Raw genomic sequence first — 21,539 nt, 5'->3', positions numbered from 1 at the left:
ATTAAAAATCTGTTCTAAAAAAAGTTCCTGTTCTCATGGAACTTAGAGACCGGGATGGATGGAATGATTGGTAGGATTAAATTCAGAAATTATAAAACAGATTAGAACAAACCAACCACTGGGTTATTTTTACTATTTTTAATAGGGATTTTGGCAAACCAGTGTGTATGTGCACATGTGCATTTGTGAGCACACTTGTATATGCCTATAAAACTTCTTTACAGAAAGACATGTACTGTGCCTCCAGAGAGTGGTACTGGAAGGCAGGAGAAGGGAATGTGACTTTCACTTTATATGCATTTTATGCTTGAGTTATTTTTAGAATATACATGTAGGAGTTTTTATGATAGTTTAAATCACAATACTGAAAAAAAAAGAAAAGAAAGTAAGACTGTTTGGAAAGGCACCTAGAGAATAAAGATCTGAGAAGTCAGAATATTTAATCTGGAGAAGGCTTAGAAGATGATGTCCCTTCAAGCCCCTGAAGCCAGCGCTCAAGTGGGAGCTTTATTTTGTGTTGCTCCCCCTGGTAGAACTTTCATCCATAAGGAAAAGTTACAGGAAAGGCAATTCAACTCGTGAAAGAAAAACAACTCTGCCTATGGTGCTAACAATGGCCTGAGCTGCCTCCCAGAGCAATTAGCATCTTGTTCAGACAGGTTGGGTAAACAAAGCAATGTGGGGTGCATTTGAAGGTCATCAAAAGTGATATAGCACAAGGTGGCCTCTTGGATGATTCTTAGTCATAAGATTCCCTAGTTCTACAGGTGGAACTTTCTAAAAGCTGAATAAATGGAAGCTATTCTGAGACCCAATGAGAAGACTTAAATACACTCGTCTTTTATTCCTTATAGATTCATACATCTATAAATGATTAACTGAAATATATGTAACATGTGAAAGGGTAGAAGATAGAGGGAAAAAAAAAAGTGTTTATACATGCTATTCTTAGCTTCAGGAGAGGGAATCTTTCCTGTGATCTCATCTCCAGAATTCTTTATCTTCCTGTTATAACTGAGTTGCTAAATTCAAGAGACTATATTTACTTGTATTATTTCTAGATAACGACAATTTTGAATCCTAAAACATAATGCAAAAATGTGTCTCACTTGGCTAAATGGATGACATTCAAATAATGTCAAAAGAAAACGCTGGAGGAAAGTTTTAAGAAAACACAGTCAGAAGAGGTCATTTCAATCGAGTAATTCTCTTTAATTTAGACATTTGTATATATTTCATTTTATGGCATGACAAAAAAATAGCTTATTAAAATAACATTTTCATGGTGGACTGTTTGAAATCTAGTAATAAATGTGACACTATTTTAAAGCTGTTCTAAAAAGTAACTATAAATATTCTCAGAAATAGCATATTGGGTATGACTATAATTTGTACTTCCTCTGAAGTTTAGTATATACTAAAATGTTCATTTGCTTCTGGTCAAAAATATTGATTTATTGAGTGGGAACACTGACATATATACTCTTGTATATAAATTATATACAGAATACATATATTCTATCTACATCAATATACATGCACACAGATGTAAAATCATCCACCTTGTAATAATGTCTTTTAAATCTAGGTCATGACATATAATACTCAGTTATTTTTAGTTTCATGATCAAGCAATTTTTCCTCTTTCTACAGGGTTTCCTGCAAAAGCAAACGCAGCTTCTTCTGCTCATCTTTGATTGGAGATACCCATTTCCTCTTCAGATACTGGACATCAACATCACCAGAAATTCTGGCCAGCACTAGTGCAAGGAAGCTGCTGTTGGTCTTTTCTGGCTCACCCATGACTGTCATAGCTACCAGCCTACAAACAAGAAAATATTTATAAACAGAGAGGTCAGGTAAGTAGACATACATAGAACTTCATTTGCACTGTTTTTGAGTTTTCCAAAATCATCTGTCTTCCAATGAGGAATGAAATGGAAGAGAAATTGTAAAAAGACTTTATTAACAGTCAAAGGCATTTTAGACCAGAAATAAGTGTATTTAAAAAAAAACTATAAAAATGTTTTGAAAGCACATTTCTATAATTTAGAGTTATGCTGGACTGGGTGCTTTGGGAAGGTAATTGCTATGGCCATGTTGCCTTAAGGGAACTCTGATAGAATGTTATTTCTGTGAAGTCATCAGGATGATACACTTCAATTTGAATGAAATCATCCTCTCTTTCTTTCTCCTCTCGGTTCAAGAGTAAATAACCTTTCCTGCGGAGATGTTCAGGCTGGCCCCTTCTCTGAGGATGACAGTCAGGCTCTGCCACCACGCCCACAGGCCTTCACCTTGGTGGTCCCTGGCATTTCATCTTTGGTCCTCTACTTCTCCCTGGTGAGCTCACCCACACCTATGTCTTTTTTTTTGTTTTTTAATGTGAAAATCCACAGATCTATTTATCTCTAATCTAGGCTTAACCTCTGAGCACAAACACATATATTCAACTTCCTGTTACACATTTCCACTTAGAAACACAACAGGCACCTCAAACCTTCCTCTTCCCCTGTAATGCTCTCATTCTCCTGTTTCTTTCCTCTGGTGAAAGGCAATTCCATCCATCCACTCAAGTAGCCAAGTGAGAAACCTGGGAGCCATCCTTGATACCTACTTGTATCTTATACTCCACAGTTCATCAATTGCCATGTCTAGTCAATGCCACTTCCCAAGTGTCTTTCCCCCCAGGCTGCTATTACCCTAGTTCAGCCTCCATCAATCCTCACTGTTAACTGCAACAGTGTCTTATCCAGTCTCCTTTTCTCTAACCATAGCCCTCTGCACTGCTGACAGAGACTTTTAAAAGTGGACATTCAATTTTCACTTCCCCCTACAAAAATTCCTTAGATGGCTTCCTATTAATAATAGGAAAATATCCAAATTTTTTTCATAAGGCATAGAAGTCCTTCGTGGCTTGGCCCCAATACCTCTCCAAATCCTAATTTTTCTACTTCCATTCCAACTACAGCAAAGGTCCTACGGTTCCTGAACTGGCCATGCTCTCTCTCGCTGCCATGCCTTTGACATGCCGTCTTCTTTTCTGAGAACCCCCTTTCTACCTTTCTTTGTCTGCTTAACTTCCATTTATCCTTTAAGACTCAGCTTAGTGTCATCACCCCCTGAAGGCGTCCATGATCCTTTGCCTATTCCTAATTTGAGTCAGGGGTCCCTCATCAGTATTCCCAAAGCACCCTGGGAATATCTCTCTCACAGTATTTATCATCTGGTTTTGGGAATATCAGTATGATTAGCAGTAACAGGAGGACAGAAACCACAACTAAACCTAGCACCTACCTCAGTAGATACCTCTTTTCCCCCTTGTCTTATTCAAAATGATTTAGGGTAGCTAGTGTCAGCATCAACAGATGCTTAGTCATTTTCAGTGGAACTGCTGCCTGAGAACAGGAGAGATGTGGTGAGCACCCTCAAGGGGTAAGGCAGTGAGGGAAGCCTGTTACCAGGAGTGGAGGAGAATCACCTCTGTTGTGGCCCCAGAAGAGGCTGATTGCCTGTGTGAATTTTAAGAGCTGCTAATATTCCATACTTGAAAACTCTGTTCCTACCATCCAAATTCCCTACAACTCTCTCCCAGGCAGGTGATGACATGAAAGCAGCACACCTGAGAGGGAACTGGAAATGCACTTACTTGGACAGAAAGGACAGGAGGCATGTAGTGAATAAGGGAAGGGGGTGACAGAACAGGCTGGCACACACACCAGCCAGGCACGTGCTGGGCCAAAGCTGTATCTAGAAAACTGATCTGTCCTCAGAGTTTAGAGCAATTCAAGCTGAACAAGTTCCCCCTGAAGCTGTTCCTTTAACAAATATTTGCCCTATTACCTACCTGTGAGCTCACTTGCTATGGAAAACATAGCATTATTTGGGGAAAAGGGAAAGTGTGAGAATTAAGTCCTTAGACACAAAAGAAACAAATCATGGAAAATTAAACATAGTTAGGATTTTCAATGATATTTTAATACTGCTATTTCAGATATAGGCATAAAAATATAGGTAAAGTTTAACTGCCACAAACTTGGAAATATTAATAAAGGACGATAAACATTATTGGTTTCTTGGCATCAAGATATGAAATTCAGCTTTGTGCGGGGGGGAATGAATAAAATATAGTTCACTAATAAAGCATGCTTAGAATAAAAATATTTTAAATAGGAAATAAACACTAGTTAGTACTATCATTGGTTGATTTTTTTTTAAATGTTCTTCAAATTCATGAGTTGGACAGAATCCAAGAAAAGAGAACAGGAAACAAAAACCAAACTTTGGGTTCAATATCCAATTGCCACACACATTTCAAACAACTACCATTTTGGAACTCTAGAGCTTCTTTATTCATTCTCCAAGTATACTGCTACCAAACTTGCTTCAAGACCGCATGGAGAGGGAGGTGGGGAACAATGATGGCTTAGTGAAGTGTGAAATTTAGTTTGTCCTCCAGAGCAGCTAATAAATAGCCAGGAATGGTACAGAGCACCTGCTGGGGGAACATCAGTGACCGGACACACAGTGCACACCAGTCTGGACCAGGTGGAGTGGCTGAGACCGCACACAGAACTGTAAGTCCCCCAATCTGCAGAGACTGGCACCCCTCCCAGAAGGCGCAGCAGGCTAGTTACCCAAGGGGAAAGGAAAAAGACTTCACCAGCAGCAAGGGCTTAGTTCAACCAAGCTCTAATCGTGGATAAATTAACAAATTCTGACTACAGAAAATAGAAGCCCACCCAGATAAACCTGGAATAAGCACTAAAAGAACTAGGAATTTTTGCCCCAGTAGAGAAGAGGTAAGGCTATGGAAAAAAAAAAAAGATGCTTTTTTGAGTTAGCACAAAATACTAGAAAAGAGCTAGACCCCAAGGAAAGGGGACACATAGAACCTGGAGCTACATAGAGCCATTTAACAACTTCAGCTCTTGATTGACAAACATGAGGAGCTTGGGTCCAGCTCTGAAAAGGCTTTCTTTTTTTGTTTGTTTTTTTTCTACACTTTTAACAGCTCATTAGATAGAACTGGAAGCACTCTCAGGCTCCAGCACTGCACCAGGCAAGGGAGGAATTAAGCTTGTTTGAGAGACAAAGTAACTAGTCAGGCGAAAGTTAATTCCCTAAAGGGTGTCTTTTACCCAAGAGAAAGGTGGAGCCTAGCTCTAGTGGAACCACTCCTTCAAGGAATTCAGGCCCCAGGGACTGGAAAACTGAAGCAATTAAAGCCATCCTACAAGCTTACCTCTGCACTCCAGCAGGGAGAGTCTGCTGAAATTAAAGGCACCATATCACTCTATGCTGATGGGAAGCCACTGGCAGACAAGTGCCACAGGCTGGGCAGGATAAGAAAAAGCACAGAGTCTAGAGATGTCATAGGAAAATCTGACAACCTGCTGGGTCTTACCCTGAGGGAAAACTGATGCTGGCTATTCTTTCCTACTGAGACATGGGTCTGTCTGATCTGGGAAAATTTGACTGGGGTCTATAATATCTGAGGAGACCCTTCTCAAAAAAAAAAAGGCTCTGTATAGGCAGGACAAGAAACAGAAAATCAAGAACTGAAAAATTCTGATTAGTTCAAGAGAACCTATGCTAGAAGTCTAGAATAAGTTGAACTGAATGCCAAAGAACAGACAGAGAACAAAGCCATCCAGCAAGAAAACCCTAGGTAAAAGAGTGAAAACAACATCCAGAAGAAACTAATTAAGGAACTCAAATGCCTAGATGCCAGCAAAAGAAAAAAGAAAGAAAAAAAAAAAGGAATCATACTAGGAAAATCTAAGATGTGGCCTGGTCAAAGAAGCAAACTAAAACTTCAAATGAGAGGCAGGAGTTGAAACAACTAATTCAGAATGTTTGAACAAACATGGAAAATATCATCAAAAATCAAATCAATGAGTTGGGAGAGGATATAAAGAACACACTGGGTGAACAAAAAGAACTAAAAAGTTTGAAAAACCAAATCACAGAACTTAAGGGAATGAAAGGCACAATAGAAGAAATGAAAAAACAAAACAAAACAATGGAAACCTATAACAATAGATTTGAGGGGCAGAAGAAAGGATTAGTGAACTAGAGGACTGAAAATCCAAAAACACACAAAAGAAAATATAAGAAAAAGAATTGAAAAATATGAGCAGGGTCACAGGGAACTGAGTGACAATATGAACCACGTGAATATACGTGTTGTGGGTGCCCCAGAAGGAGAAAAAAAGGGAAAAGGAGAAAGACTAATGGAAGAAATAATCACTGGAAATTTCCCATATTTTATGAAAGACATAAAATTACAGATCCAAAGAAGTACAGCATACCCCAAACAGAATAGATCTGAATATACACCAAGACACTTACTAATCAGAATGCCAAATGTCAAAGCAAAAGAGATAATTTTGAACGGAGCAACAGAAAAGTAATCCATCACATACAAGGAAAGCCCAAAAGATTATTAGTGGATTTCTCAGCAGAAACCATGGAGATGAGAAGGCAGTGGTATAATATATTTAAAATTCTGAAAGGGAAAAACTGTCAACCAAGAATTCTATATCCAGCAAAACTGTCCCTCAAAAATGAAGGGAAGATTAAAATATTTTCAGGCAGGCAATCACCGAGAGAATTTGTGACTAAGAGACCAGCTCTGCAAGACATACTAAAGGGAGCACTACAGGTAGACAGGAAAGCAGGATAGAGAGACTTGGAGAAGAGCACAGAAATGAAAACTATCAGTAAAGGTAGAAAGAGAAGAAAATAGATACGACGTGAAATCCAAAACACAAAATGGTAGAAGAAAGTACTGCCTTTACAGTAATAACATTAAATGATTAAATTCCCCAATCAAAAGACACAGACTGGCAAAATGGTATCTGTATGATGTATGATGCCTGCAGGAGACTCATTTTAGACTCAAGGACAAAAATAGGTTGAAAGTGAAAGAGTGGAAAAAGATAGTTCATGCAAACAACAATCAGAAAACAGCAGGAGTAGCAATACTAATATCCAACAAATTAGACTTCCAATGTAAAACAATTAAAAGAGACAACGAAGGATACTATGTATTAATAAAAGGAGATTCAATGAGAAGACATAAGAATCATAAATATTTGTGCACTGAGCCAGAGTGCTCCAAAATACGTGAAGCAAACACTGACAACACTGAAGGGAGAAAGAGACACCTCTACTGTAATGGTTGGAGACTTCAACTCCCCACTCTCATCAATGGATAGAACATCTAGATAGAGAACCAATAAAGAAACAGAGACCTTGAATAATATGATAAATGAACTAGACATAGCAGACATTTACAGAACATTACACCCACAACAACAGGATGCACATTTTCTTCAAGTGTTCATGGATTATTCTCAAGGATAGACCACATGCTGGGTCACAGAGCAAGTCTCAATAAATTTAAAAAGATTGAAATCATACAAAATACTTTCTTGGATCATAATGGAATGAAGCTGGAAATCAATAACAGGTAGAGGGCCAGAAAATTCACAAATACATAGAACCTAAACAACACACTCTCAAATAACTAGTGAGTCAAGGAAGAAATTACAAGAGAAATCTGTAAAGTATCTTGAGGAAAATGAAAATGAAAACACAACATATCAAAATGTATAGGATGTAGCAAAGACAGTGTTAAGAGGGGAATTTATTGCCTTAAATGCCTATATTAAAAAAGAAGAAAAAGCAAAAATAAGGAATTAACAGTTCACTTGAAAGAACTAGAGAAAATAACCACAAAGCAAACAAAAGGAGAGAAATAACAAAGATTAGAGCAGAAATAAATGAAATTGAGAATATGAAAACAATCAAGAAATCAATAAAACCATTAGTTGGTTCTTTGAGAAAATCTATAAAATTGATGGACTCTTACCTAGGTTGACAACAACAACAGAGACAAAGAGAGAGAGAAAGAGAGAGAGAGAGAGAGAGAGAGAGATAGAGAGAGAGGATGCAAATAAATAAAATCAGAAGTGGAAGAGGAGACTTAACCACTGACCCTGCAGAAATAAAGGAGGTAATGAGAGGATAGTATGAACAACTCTATGCTAATAAACTAAACAAAGTAGATGAAATGGACAGCTCCCTAGAAAGGTATGAACAACCAAAACTGACTCAAGAAGAAATAGATAACCTAAAGAAACCAATCACAAGTAAAGTAATTTAATCAATCATCAAGAAGCTCCCCAAAACTAAAAATCCAGGACCAGATTGCTTCACATGTGAATTCTACCAAGCATTTAAGAAAGAATTAGCACCAATCCTGTTCAAACTCTTTTAAAAAATTGAAAAGGAACTAAAGCTACCTAACTCATTCTATGAAGCCAGTATCACCCTGATACCAAAGCTAAACAAAGATACTACGAGAAAAAAAAATTACAGACCAATCTCTCTAATGAATACAGATGCAAAAATACTTAACAAAGTACCTGCAAATTGAATCCAGCAGTACATTAAAAGAATTGTACACCATGGCCAAGTGGATTTATTCCAGGTATGCAAGTCTGGTTCAACATAAGAAAATAATTTAATGTAATACACCATACCAATAAATCAAAGTGGAAAAACCACATGATCATCTCGATTGATGCAGTAAAGGCACTTGATGGAAGTCAACATCCTGTCTTGATGAAAACTCTTCAAAGGGTAGGAATAGAAGGGAACTTCCTCAAAATGATAAAGGGAATATATGAAAAATCCACAGCTACCATCATCCTCAGTGGGAAAAGAATGAAAGCTTTCCTCTAAGATCAGGAACAAGACAAGGATGCCCCACTGTCACCACTGTTATTCAACATTGTGCTGGAAGTTCTAGCCAGAGCAATTAGTTAAGAAAAAAAAAGAAGTAAAACCCTCCCTGTTTGCAGATGATATACTATATGTTGAAAATCCCTGAAAAATCTACAGCAAAGCTACTAGAGCTAATAAATGACTACAGCAAAATGGCAGGGTTCAAAATCAATGCTCCAAAATCAGTAGTGTTTCTATACAGTAGTAATGTGCAATCTGAGGAGGAAATCAAGAAAAAAACTCCATTAACAATGGCAACCAAAAAAATCAAACATTTAGGAATAAAGCTAACTAAGGATACAAAAGACCTATACAAAGAAAAGTACAAGAAATTGCTAAAAGATATCATGGCAGACCTAAATAAATGGAAAGGTATACCATATATTCATGGATTGGAAGACTAAATATAGTTAAGATGTCAGTTCTACCCAAATTGATTTATAAATTCATGCAATAGCAATTAAAATTGCAAAAATTTACTTTGCAGAGATAGAAAAATCAATAGCCAAATTTATTTGGAAGGAAGGGTGCCCCAAAAAGCTAAATGTATCTTAAAAGAAATGAAATGGGAGGTATCATACTATAAATGACTATAAGGCATATTACAAAACTACAGTGGTGGAAACAGCATGGTATCAGCATAAAGATAGATATACTGACCAATGGAATAGAACAGAGTGTTCAGAATAGATCCTCTCATCTATGGACAATTAATCTTTAATAAGACAATCAAGCCAACCTACCTGGGACAGAGCAACCTCTTCATTAAATGGTGTTTGGAGAACTGGCTATCCACATGCAAAAGAATGAAAGAATATCCATATCTCACACCTTACACAAAAATTAACTCAAAATATATCAAAGACTTAAACATTAGAGCTAAGACCATAAAACTTTTAGAAGAAAATGTAGAGAAATAGCTTATAAATCTCCTAATAGAAGGTGGTTTCTTAGACCTTACACCAAAAACACAAGCACTGAAAAAAGAAATAGATAATGGGAACTCCTCAAAATTAAACACTGTGTGCACCAAAGAACTTTGTCAAGAAAGGAAAAAAGGCAGCCTATGAATGGGAGGCAATATTTGGAAACCACATATCAGATAAGGGTTTAGTATCCAGGATATATAAAAAGATTCTTTAACTCAACAATAAAAAGACAAACAACCCAAGTAAAAAATGGGCAAAAGACATGAACAGACACTTCTCAGAAGAGGAAACACAAATGGCTAAAAGGCACATGAAAAGATGCTCAACTTCACTGGCTATTAGTGAAATGCAAATCAAAACCACAATGAGATATCATTTGACACTCACCAGAATAGCCATTATAAAAATAAAAAAACAGAGAATGGCAAGTGCTGAAGAGGATGTGGAGAAAGAGGCACATTTTATCCACTGTTGGTGAGAATGTAAAATGGTACAATTGCTCTGGAAGGCAGTCTGGTGGTTCCTTGGGAAGCTAAATATAGAATTGCCATATGATTCAGTAATCCCTTTACCAGATATATATTCAGAGGGCCTGAGGGCAAGTACATAAATGGACATTTGCACACCAATGTTTCGAGCAGCATTATTTATGATTGTTTAGAGAAGGAAACAGCCCAAATGCCGATCAATGGATGAGTGGTTAAACAAGCTGTGGTATATACATATAATGAATATTATGCAGCTGTGAGACAGAATAAAGTCATGAAGCATTTAACTATGTGGATGAGAGACATGTATGAAACCAGAAGGAAAGATAGAGGATAAAGACTAAAATGGTATAATTTCAGAGTGCCTGGAGTGGACAATGATGGTGATTAAATGTACAAATAAAAAAATGTTTTTGAATGAGGGAGAACAAATGAATGTCAACATTGCAGAGTGTTGAAAATAGATGGTATACAGGAAAAAGTACAATCAATGCAAGCTAGAGTCTACAGTCAACAGTAACATTCTAATATGCTTCCACTGAATGTAACAAAGGAATTATGCCATAACTAAATGTCAACAGGCAGGTGGCATGAGGGGGGTACGGATTTTTTTGTGGAAGAAAAGGAAATGTTTTCATATAGTTTATGGTAGTGAAAGCATGTCTATCTACTTAGGTTGGATTGTATGATATGTGAATAAAACTGTTGAAAAATGAACAGAAACAAGTGCTAGAGAAAATGAGGAGAAAGAGATGTACCTATTCACTGTCAGAAGGGAAACTGAGAGGTGCAGCCCCTTGGAGGACTGTGTGGAGGTTCAACAGGAGGCCAGTGTGGGATTGGAATATTATCCTGAAACCTCATTGCTCAGTATATATCTGAAGGAACTGAGTATGGGGACAGGAATCGACATTTGCACACTGGAGTTTATGGCAGCAGTGTACATGATCCACAATAGATGGAGGTGGTCTAAGGGTTCAACAACTGAGGAATGGAAGGGGAAACTGTGGTGGATACATAAAATGGACTACTGAGTGGCAACAAGAAGAAATGAAGTTTGAGGCATGCAACTAGATGTTTAAACATTAAGGACTGTATGTTGGATGAAATGTCAGGAAGAAAAAGACAAATATTATTATGCCTCAATCATATGAACTAACTATAATATAAAAACTTGGTGAACTGAAGTCGAGAACATGGGTTATTAAGTTGGGGCCTATTGTTATTGGTCCTAGATTGTAAGCTCTACAAATATATTCAGCAGTCAAATATATTCAGGATTTGTAACTGTTATCTCTAAATTCTGAGATACTAAACTGTTTGTTTCTAATTTGGTTGTTCCCAGAAACTTCGGGTATTCATGGGACACTGATTTACTAAGGTAATTACTGGGTAAAGGATGATATGGTGCCTGTGTAACACCTAAGAGTCAAGTACAATTTCTGCAGTTCTGAAGGTCAGCATTGTCACATAAAACTGAAAAAGAGGGAGGGCCACAGTGGCTCAGAAGGCAGAGTTCTCACCTGCCATGCAGGAGACCCAGGTTTGATTTCCAGTGCTTACCCATGCAAAAAAATAAAAAACGAAATAAATGAAACTGAAAAAGAGACCAAGCTTCAATTAGATATAAGAACAAAGCCAATCAGGTTGGGACTAAGGTAAATCAAAATTCAGGGATAAGTAGAGTGATTTGAACAGTGAATAAAGAAGTACTTGCAAAGTCCCCTTGGGGGAATGCGGAGAAAGGAGGAAAATTCAACTTCCCCATTTGGAGAATTCCTAATATTCTCACAAGCAGTGGGAACAACCAAATCAATAGGCTGAACCCTCAATCTTAGGGTTTGTTCCTATGAAACTTATCCCGACAAAGGATAGGCTAAGCCTATTTAATAAAAAAAGAGAACATGTGAAAACCATGTCCTCAATAGGAAAACAAATATATTTTAAAAGAGTGTGTTTTAAAGAAATTATATAGTAATTTTGAAATGGCCCATCAATCCTAATTTTAGGAATCTACTTGAAAATACACTTCCAACCTACACATACACAAACACAAAGACCACATGAAAAGAGATTCTTAGTGGTCCTATGAAATTTACCTTAATTCTAAAGATGGTCAATTCTTCCTTGTAACTAACCTAAACTCTTTCCTTTTAATTTTTATTATTTTCTTCTTTTTTTCTGTTTTTTATAGCTAGAGAAAAGTAGCCCAGCACTTTCTAAATATTAACTGCCTTAACTTAAACTCTGTTGTTATCAACTGAGGCAAGTGTTTAAGAAAAAATATGTTATCAGAACATTTCAGAATGCTTTTCTTATTACGAAGAAGTAGGAACACATGCTGCTCCCTTTGCCTGGAAAGCCCTTCCCCCAGCTTGGCCTGGTTTCAGCTCAACCATCATCTCCTTCCTGGAAGTTCCCGAGATAGAAGCAGCCCTTACACAATGGCTAGGACTAGTGGTATCTTGCTCATCACTGCTCATGGTTCCTTATCACCTACCTCTGCTAGGGAAGTGGGAGGACTGGGTGGAATGGGAGAAACCCTTCTCCTCCAGGGCAGATGAATAATTAGGTTTTTAGTCAGAGGCTGGGATTAAAGTTCTCACTAAGCATGGAGTTCTTCAATGTATATTCGTTTCAGCAATACTAATAAGACTGAAGTTGAACTATTGAAGGGTACCAGAACTAGCTGACAGGGGTACATATATTCTGAATTATGAGCCAGTCAGCCTGATTCAAAAAAAAAAGTAAGACAGAGTTTGTAATGCCTCGACTCAAATCCTCCAGTGACTCCTCATCTCCCTCAAAGTAAAAACCGCTCACTACAGCAACCTACCAGGTCTGATACTAACTGACCTCATGTCTTAGTCCTCCCCTTCCTCACTGTGCTCCAGTGATCTTTGCTGATCTTCAAAACACCTTAGGCACACTTCCATTCCAGGATTGGACACCTGCTGTGCCCTGTACCCAGAGTGCAAATTCCTGATACCCCCAGATACTAACATGGCTGGACCCCTTACCCCCACAAAGTCTTTGCCCAAATTTTTACCTTGTTTTTCACACCTTCCCTGACTGCTGCCCTTTCTACAATTCCAAACCCCTACTTTCCACATTCCTTATCCTTATTCCCTATTTTGTTCTGTTCCATAAGCATATATTCCAACATATTTGTGACTTCCTTACTTATTTTGTTATCCTTATTACCCCAAAAACAAAGTAAACCCCATTAAGGAAGAATTTTTTTCTGACGGTTTCAGTACTATATCCCTCGTGTCTAGAACACCACCAAGAATATAGCATGTGCTCAATAAGTATTTGTTTTATTTGTTAATTGACCACAAAGAAACTATTTGGACTAATAAACTGCATATGCATTAAGCCTATATATTGGGATCACAGTCTGGATTTGATGTGATTCTTTCTTAATAATTAAAATAATGTAAGAATATCTAGTACTTGAACAAAATAAAGGCATTCTTAATTTTTTTCAGATATGATCAATTAATTGCTAACATTCTATCAAACTACTGTCTTTAATCTTTTCTTTTAATCTGCTCTTTCTATTACAAAAGGGATATGGGATTATAGTTGAGTAATCTCCCTTTCTCCCAAGCCCAGAAGTTATTACAAACTTTCATGGTAGGAGAATTTATTGCCAAAAAATTGGAATACTCAGGGAAAAAATATATGAATAAACAAACTGAGGTCAGGAGAGAACCTTGCATAATTAGAGCTTTTATAAATACTTTTTCTTTAAATTAAACAATCAAGATAGCAAATTATATGCCTTAAATTCACAGTAATGAATTTCACATTAAGTAATGTGAAGTCCATCTTAGGGGCTGGTTTTTACTTTGAGATGGGGAGCCTTTAGAGAGGTTTAAACAAAGAGATGACATTAATGTGAAATTACATGAGTTATTAATTCCAATTTATTATCCTTTGCAACAACTGGAAAGAATTTTGTATATCAGTCATATATATAACAAATTTATAACACTAGCAAATGAACATAACTAAGATGCTCACAAAAAGTTTATTTATACAATAATGATGGGGAAAATATTTGAGTATAAATCCTTCAATGTAATGAGTATTTGGGACAAAATAAAAATAACTACATTTAAAAAGTGTTAATTTTAAATCAATGTTAATCTTCACTTAAATTTTGCTTCTACATTAAATAAATCTGATTCATTCACATAAATGAACATGCATTAATTTTCTGCTTTAGTTATATTAGAAATAAGACAGTACTCAGGATAATATGACTGAGTTTGATTACTCAGAAGGACAGCTAAATAAACTCCAAAGGCAGTCATCAATGGTCTCAACTTCTAACTACTCTTTGGAACTCTTTCCATTACTACCTGGGGAGATAATAAGCATCTGACCTTATTCCTACAAACAAAAATTCCCAGTTGCCTTTCCAACTGGTTCACAACACAGGGTATCTTGCCAAAGGAATATCTATGTTCTCATTTCCTTAACTGAAACTGTGGCAGAGCTTCATGACATTAGTGCAACTAAAGAAGAACTAATTGCCATGAGTGCTTGACTAAAATCAGTTTGAAAGGAAAACAAGGAAAAAAAGAACTCAGTAATTGCAGTGTGCTATCTCTCAATGGGAAACCTCTTACAAAGATTCCAAACTTTTAATGGGCCTTGGTAATCTCAGAAAGTCAGCAGTGTCTCAGTTCTGCAATACTTTTACATAGCTCAGTCACTGGGTCATGTTTCTGCTCCTCTTTCCTGGCACTGGAGTGCTATTTAAAGCCTACAGTCCTTTTCTGGAATCCATCAGACTACCGCAGCAGCAACCTCAGGAAAACAACCAAGATGTCGCTTCCAGGTCACAAAAAAATCATTGGACCACCAAAACCCAGTTCCTACTTCTAGAGGCACACTCCAAAAGAGAAAGAGAAAACAGAGAATCTTCTGAAGCAAGGGGCCATTTTGTATCTTGTTTTTCCAGCAAGCCACCTCATTTCTAACACTGCCTTCCAAGGGAAGGAATTGACTTGGACTTCCTTAGAGAACGCCTTCCCCTGAGGCTTTATTCCTACAACTTGTGTGCCAGCTCTTCCTCCTTCTTTCGTTAATTACTGCAGGTCCTTTTTATTGCCTAATCAATCTCGCTTCTGACCTGACACTTAGGAAAACTTCCTCTGGGCATCATCTTGGTTGTAGAATCCACTGTAGCACTAAATCTTTTTGTAATTAAGACCTTGTAAATAAACTTAATCTTAGAGTATTAGTAAGAATAAGACTTTTAAGGTTCCTTATTGACTGGTGTTCAAGAATGAATAAATTTCTTCCCTATTATTCACAAAGTCAGATGAGAAAAAGCGTATCACACAATTTCTATAGTAATTCAAGGAAAAGATTTAAAAATTAAGAATGTTAAATGAATAAATACTAGAGCTGACAACTATACATGAAAAAATGATGGAGGAATGTGTATGAAAGAAAAGAAAGGATCCCCAAAGAATCTGTATGATATGATGGTAATTACATGATACCGACACTGAAATAGAAATTTATTATAGCCACATACTCAGTGAATGAGTAAACCTACCTGTGAATCTTCTAAAGTTGGTACTTTGGTTTATTTTTAACTCTGAATTTTCTTTTCTGAAGTAACTTAAGTCAGATGCTTTATCCAAATGGAAATTCTAGTATTTATCTATTATTCAAATTACCTACAAGATAATACATCATCACGCCATCATACAGACACTTGATTTTTTTTTAAATGTGGGAGTTGTTAGCTGGAAACAAAAGCCAAACAACTGATCAGACTCCAATTTAATATGGTCTGGCAACTTTATAGATAAATCAAATAAGAAGAAAGATCATCAATGATGCTTCTACAAAAAACTTCCTATGACAGCTCATTATGATTTTCATCAGACTTACTTGTCTGGGAAGATGGGTTGTTTGGCTACAGGCCCCAAATCATTTTCCAGGAGGTCCCAAATATAAATACTGGATGTGTCGTCCTGTACCAAAAACACAGCAGGTCTTGTTAATGACCACTGTAAGCCAGTAATAGCTTGGCCATTAGTGCTGTTATTCCACTCCATAAGAGGGTACTCAGAAGTCAGCTGATGTAATCTAATGCTTCCATCAGAACAGCCAGCCTACAATACAGAAGAAAGAAAGAAGGAAACAAAGGATGGGACAGAAGATAAGAGGGGAGAGAAGAGGTGGGGAGGGGAGGGGAAGGAAGGGAGGAATTTGTTGATTATTTCCTTTTTCATTTTTCTTTTTATAAACCCAACCCCTCTAGCCAGGGAGATTTCTTTTGAAGTATTAGGTTTCTTCAGTTTGTATAGCAAACATTCGGCTTATTTTTGTTTTCCAAACATAAAATCATAGTATAAAATTAAATCTGTTTTCACAAATTGCAAATGTGAGTCCTTACCTTGGAGATTCTGATAAACCTTGTATTCATCCCCCACAAAATTGATTACAATCAATTCAGTAAACAGAAACATAGGCAATTATTTTTAACAAAGTTGATACCATTGATTCAAGCACAGACTGTTAAGACTGACTCCATGGAAGTGAATAAGAAGTAAACATTTTTAAAAGTTCATACATTTGTATTAATAATATGTTACCTATTCCCCTTGGATTGAAATTTCCATAAAACAAAACTTGGTTTAGTAAAAGACAAATCTTATCTCAGAAAGAGATGCTTAATTACTTTTTACTCAATATATTTAAAAAAGGAAAAAAAAATCAAAAGAATGGGAGTAAAATCCTAAAATGACATACAAATGAGATAACAAACTATATTTCAAATCAATAATGGAGAGGTTGGGAAGAAGTAATCCAAGTAATTTTTGAACACAATATCTGTAATATATGCTTTCAGACTAACAAAACAAAAACTCTAGGGCAGGCCATGGTAGCTCAGCAGGCAGGAATGCTTGCCTGCGATGCCAAAGGACCTGGGTTCATTTCCCGGTGCCTGCCCATGTTAAAACAAAACAAAACAAAACTCTAATTAGTAGATTTCTTTTCATAGAAGTATGGATTAGCAATTTTGTAAATTTCGATGTATTCTAGGATTGAGCATATAAATGTATCACGTATAATGGAAGTCAGGTTTCCTTTGTGCAAGAAGAGAATTACAGATATGGCAAACAAGAAGGTCAGAATGAACCCAGTAGTGTTAGGCTGGAATTAGGGATATGAGTGTGAACTCTTGGCTTGAAATACACAGATATAGATAAAAATGGGTATAGATGTATGTGTATATGTGCCCACTTCTAAGCTCTGTCCACTGAGAGGGAATACTCCAAAATGTCACCCCAAAGTAACAATGAATAGCACATGTTACTGCCTAAATCTTGATATTTTTCTCCACTCAAAGGAAACAGGACTCCTTGGAGAAATGGCTGATTCAAGGGCTGGAGCTGGGAAAGTACAAGATGAGCCTAAAAAATCCTATATTACTAAAAGAAGGATTCATGGAATCCTTGACACAAGAGCCACTTTAAAGGGACTCCCATTAGCCAAACAGGACTATTTGATCAGAGAAGAAAATGATACTAAATGATTATGATCGATTGAATAAAGTAAAAATCAATATTATTTAAAGACATACAAACCCAGAAGAGGAGAAAAAGCTCTGCCTAACAGTAAAAAGCCAACTAATAAAAGTGAAATTGATGGAATTAGAAAATCACCATTTGGCAATCATCATAACAATCGATTCAGGTAAGAGTCATCAATGGATGCTAAAATTTACATAGGCTGCAGTACAGTCATCACAATCAGGAAATTAACACTGGTACTACTGTACTGTAACGATGTAAGATTCGCATTCTTCATTTTAGGAAACAAGATACTGAACTATTTAGGGTATAGAGCATCTTGTTTGCAATTTCCTCTTAAACATTTAAAAAAAGAGAGAGCAAGTAAGACAGGAAAGAACAGAACAAATGTGAGAGATGTGGCAACATATGGAGGCTCTAAATGCAGAGTATATGGGGATGCTTTTCTTGTTCTCATAATTTTTCTTTAAGTCTAAAATCATATAAAATACAAAGTTTAAAAGTAGATTTATCCAAGAGTCCTGCAGAATGATTTGTACTGATTCGACAGATATTACTTAAATGTGTAAAATGTTCTCAAGCAAGCCTTCAAATATCAAGAATGTATATGGGTTACTCTCTTTGCATAGTCAAATGTCAATTATCTAGAGTCACAAAAACACACTGGTTAAAGAAACCAAAACGGAGGTTCTCAGGCACTGGTACTGTTTCATTTGGAAGGATATTTAAATGTTGCAGGGAAAACAATTGCAGAAACTGGCCCTGCCTCAAGGAGAATGCCGTGGTATAGTCCCAGGTATTGAGGCTCCCCTTTGCCATCCAGAGATTCTCTGGAGGCATCACTACTATTCTGGACTCGAGGAAGAGTTCTAGACTCTGGGGCTATGAAGTATTGACATCCTTTGGGGAAACACTTTTGTTCTTTCATAGCACCTTTTCCAAGACAAAATATTTACTGATAATTTGCATGTACCAATCACTGTGGCATGATCTAGACCTTAATATGAACCACAAATACGAACTGCATTGTAGTTTAAAATTTTCTAGAAACTACATTAAAAAAAGAAAGGGAAACAAAAGTAATTTTAATAATATATTTTTTATTAAAAAATACATCTAAATATTATCATTTAACTCATGATCAGTAAAGTTAAAGTTATTAATGAGATTACTGTATTCTTTTATTCATACAAATACTTCAAAACCCAATGTATATTTCACATTACAGCATCTCAACTTAGACTAGCCACATTTCAAGTGCTCAATAGCCACATGTGGTTAAAGAACTATATGCCTTCAGACTAACAAAACAAAATCTCTAAATATTGAACTCTGCTTAGTAGTTTTCTTTTCATAGAAGTATGGATTAGCAATTTTGCAAGTATCTAGGATTGAGCAAATAAATGTCAATTTATTGGACTTTGGGAAATACAAAGATGCATAAAACATCATCTCTATCCTCAATAATCAGCAATGGTACTGACATATAAGCATAATTTATAATATAATGCCCTAAATGCCATATAAGGAGTATGAATAAAAGATCATGGAAACAGAAAATTAATAATCTTGCCTCTAAATCTGAAGTATGGAGAAATTTGTGAAGACTATAGAGAGAAGGTGACATCTAAGTTGCAACATGATGTCCTAATCCTGGTATAACTCTTAATAGTGAACTATTAAATTTAACCATCGTATAAAATTTTAAAATATTTTGCCTTTTCTCATACTTCAATCAACCCATAAACTGACCTTGAAGCCACTCCTAGGCTGTCCTAAATGGATTTCCTGATGTTTTTAATAAGGAACCTTCTAAAATCCTTACTGTAGGTCACATATAAGTAATTTCTACAAATAGCACACTAAGAGTTGCTGGAATAGTATAAATATTCCTTCTCAACATCACAACCAGCCAGACTTTAAATAAGAAGCTTCCTGTCTAAAAAGGAAGGCCCATAGACACTTTGAGAAGAAACTGCTGGAATCAGAACCTGAAAGCAAGGGGCCAGGAACGAGGACCAGTAGATGCGATCCATGTGCCTTCCCAGGTAACAGAGGTGTTCTGGAATCAACAGCCTTTCTTGAGTCAAGGTATCTTTCCCTGGATGCCTTCCTTAGTTTGGACATATTTATGGCCTTAGAACTGTAAATTTGTAACTTATTAAATTCCCTTTATAAAAGCTGTTCCATTTCTGGTATATTGTATTCCAGCAGCTTTAACAAACTGAAACAAAATCACTGAAAATAATGCAATTATAAAGAGTTAAGGGACGGTGGGACAGCAGCTCAGTGGTAGAATTCTCACCTGCCATGATGGAGACCGGTGCCTCCCCATGGAAAAAAAAAATAAGAGGTTTAAAAAACAAACTTTCCTTACCAAGAATATTGGTTCTCCAAATGGTGAAAAGTCAATCACATTAACTTTTACTGGTCTTACAACATGTTGCTTGGGTTTGAACAATTTGGGAGATACTCTCAAATCTTGCCTCGCACCATGACTTATAAGACCCTAGTAATAATAAGAAGAAGATCAATGGTGACTAAAGAAAAGAAAAACATTAGGTGTAATGTTAGATAAAACTACTTTTCTTGAAATCATTTAAAAAGCATTATAATGAAAACAAACAGTAAATTAATGTTTAATGAAGATACTTATCAGGCAACTCGAGTTACAAAATGAAACTCAAAATATTACTTACCATGTCTGTGCCAACAATAAAATGATTAGGATCTGAAGGCAGAAACTTAACATTCAGCGTTTGTGTAGTCCCCCAATATGCATTACCTTTATGAGAAAGACTGAATAAAAACAAAAGAAAAGATGAACACATGAATACTTTGAAACCTTAAGGAGAATGATATTTAACACTTATTTAGCACTTATTATGTGCCTGCCATTAGATGTGCAATTGATCATTAGATGCATATTAAGCCATGTCATATTTCCCTTCTGATTCTTAATCACTGTTCGTTTTCTATTTCTTTTCCTTTGTTAATGCAATCTTGATGGCTTCTTCAAATCTATCCTTCTGGTCACCAATTCTTTCTTCAGCTATATCTAGTCACTAAGTTTTAAACTACAGAGATTATTCGTTTCATTTCTAGAGATGTCTTTAGATTGTATAATTATCTGAAGTTTTTTTGGTGTGCTAGTCATATTTATAGACCATGGTGTATTGTTTCCTTATGCTTATAGTTTTTGGTCATTTTTGTTCACAGACTTATCTCTAGCTTGGGTTGTTTTCTTATTGATATCTTGTGCACCCTAACTTGTGAAAATATTCCTACCCTAAAAAAAAAGAGTTTCACTTTTTCAGTGAACGCACTAAAGGGGCTCACTGATCTGAGACTTTTAGTTAACTTCTCATTTTATAGATTCTCATACCATACCAAGAAACTTTGGATTTCAAGTTCTCCCAAGATTTCCTGGCTTTCCTAGGCTGGGAGTGAGGCTTTCTGATTTTCTTTTTCACTGACAGGTCAGGGAATACCAGAGTCCTGTGCAAGAGTCTCAATTCTAGCCTCCTGCCTTAAGCAAGCCCATTGCATCATCTCCTCCTGCATAGAGGTTAAGGCCACAAGAACAGCCACTAAGGTCTCTACATGGGTATAATAACCCCAGTCTGCAGGCTATCACAATAACTTGCTCTAAAGCTTACCACTCTGACTTCAAATTTCTTCCTTATTTCTAGCATTTAGAGGTTTTTCTTTCTTTCTTTTTTAAAACTATATTTACTTTTATTATTAGTCTTTACTTT

The 21,539-nt window shown here is 36.4% G+C and overlaps 1 protein-coding gene across 10 annotated transcripts in view; it reads right to left on the bottom strand.

Moving 5' to 3' along the window:
* Positions 1-1,189: 1,189 nt before the first annotated feature.
* DYNC2I1 (dynein 2 intermediate chain 1) overlaps positions 1,190-21,539 on the bottom strand; it is a 136,423-nt gene continuing 116,073 nt past the window's right edge. For 5 of the 10 annotated variants that reach the window (XM_077151653.1, XM_077151657.1, XM_077151658.1 and 2 more), the window contains 4 exons: positions 20,481-20,580; positions 20,159-20,290; positions 16,133-16,356; positions 1,191-1,822 (listed from right to left, as the gene is read on the bottom strand). In XM_077151653.1, coding sequence (XP_077007768.1) covers positions 1,648-1,822; positions 16,133-16,356; positions 20,159-20,290; positions 20,481-20,580 — 631 coding nt within the window. In that variant the 3' untranslated portion in view covers positions 1,191-1,647. Of the gene's footprint in view, positions 1,823-16,132; positions 16,357-20,158; positions 20,291-20,480; positions 20,581-21,539 lie in introns of all 10 variants that reach the window. The other 5 variants (XM_077151655.1, XM_077151659.1, XM_077151660.1 and 2 more) reach the window with 5 other exon arrangements.

Source organism: Tamandua tetradactyla, chromosome 1 (assembly GCF_023851605.1).
Source record: "Tamandua tetradactyla isolate mTamTet1 chromosome 1, mTamTet1.pri, whole genome shotgun sequence".
Lineage (NCBI taxonomy): Eukaryota > Metazoa > Chordata > Mammalia > Pilosa > Myrmecophagidae > Tamandua > Tamandua tetradactyla.
Note: the sequence above shows the minus strand (reverse complement) of the source record. Positions and strands in the feature narration are given on the sequence as shown.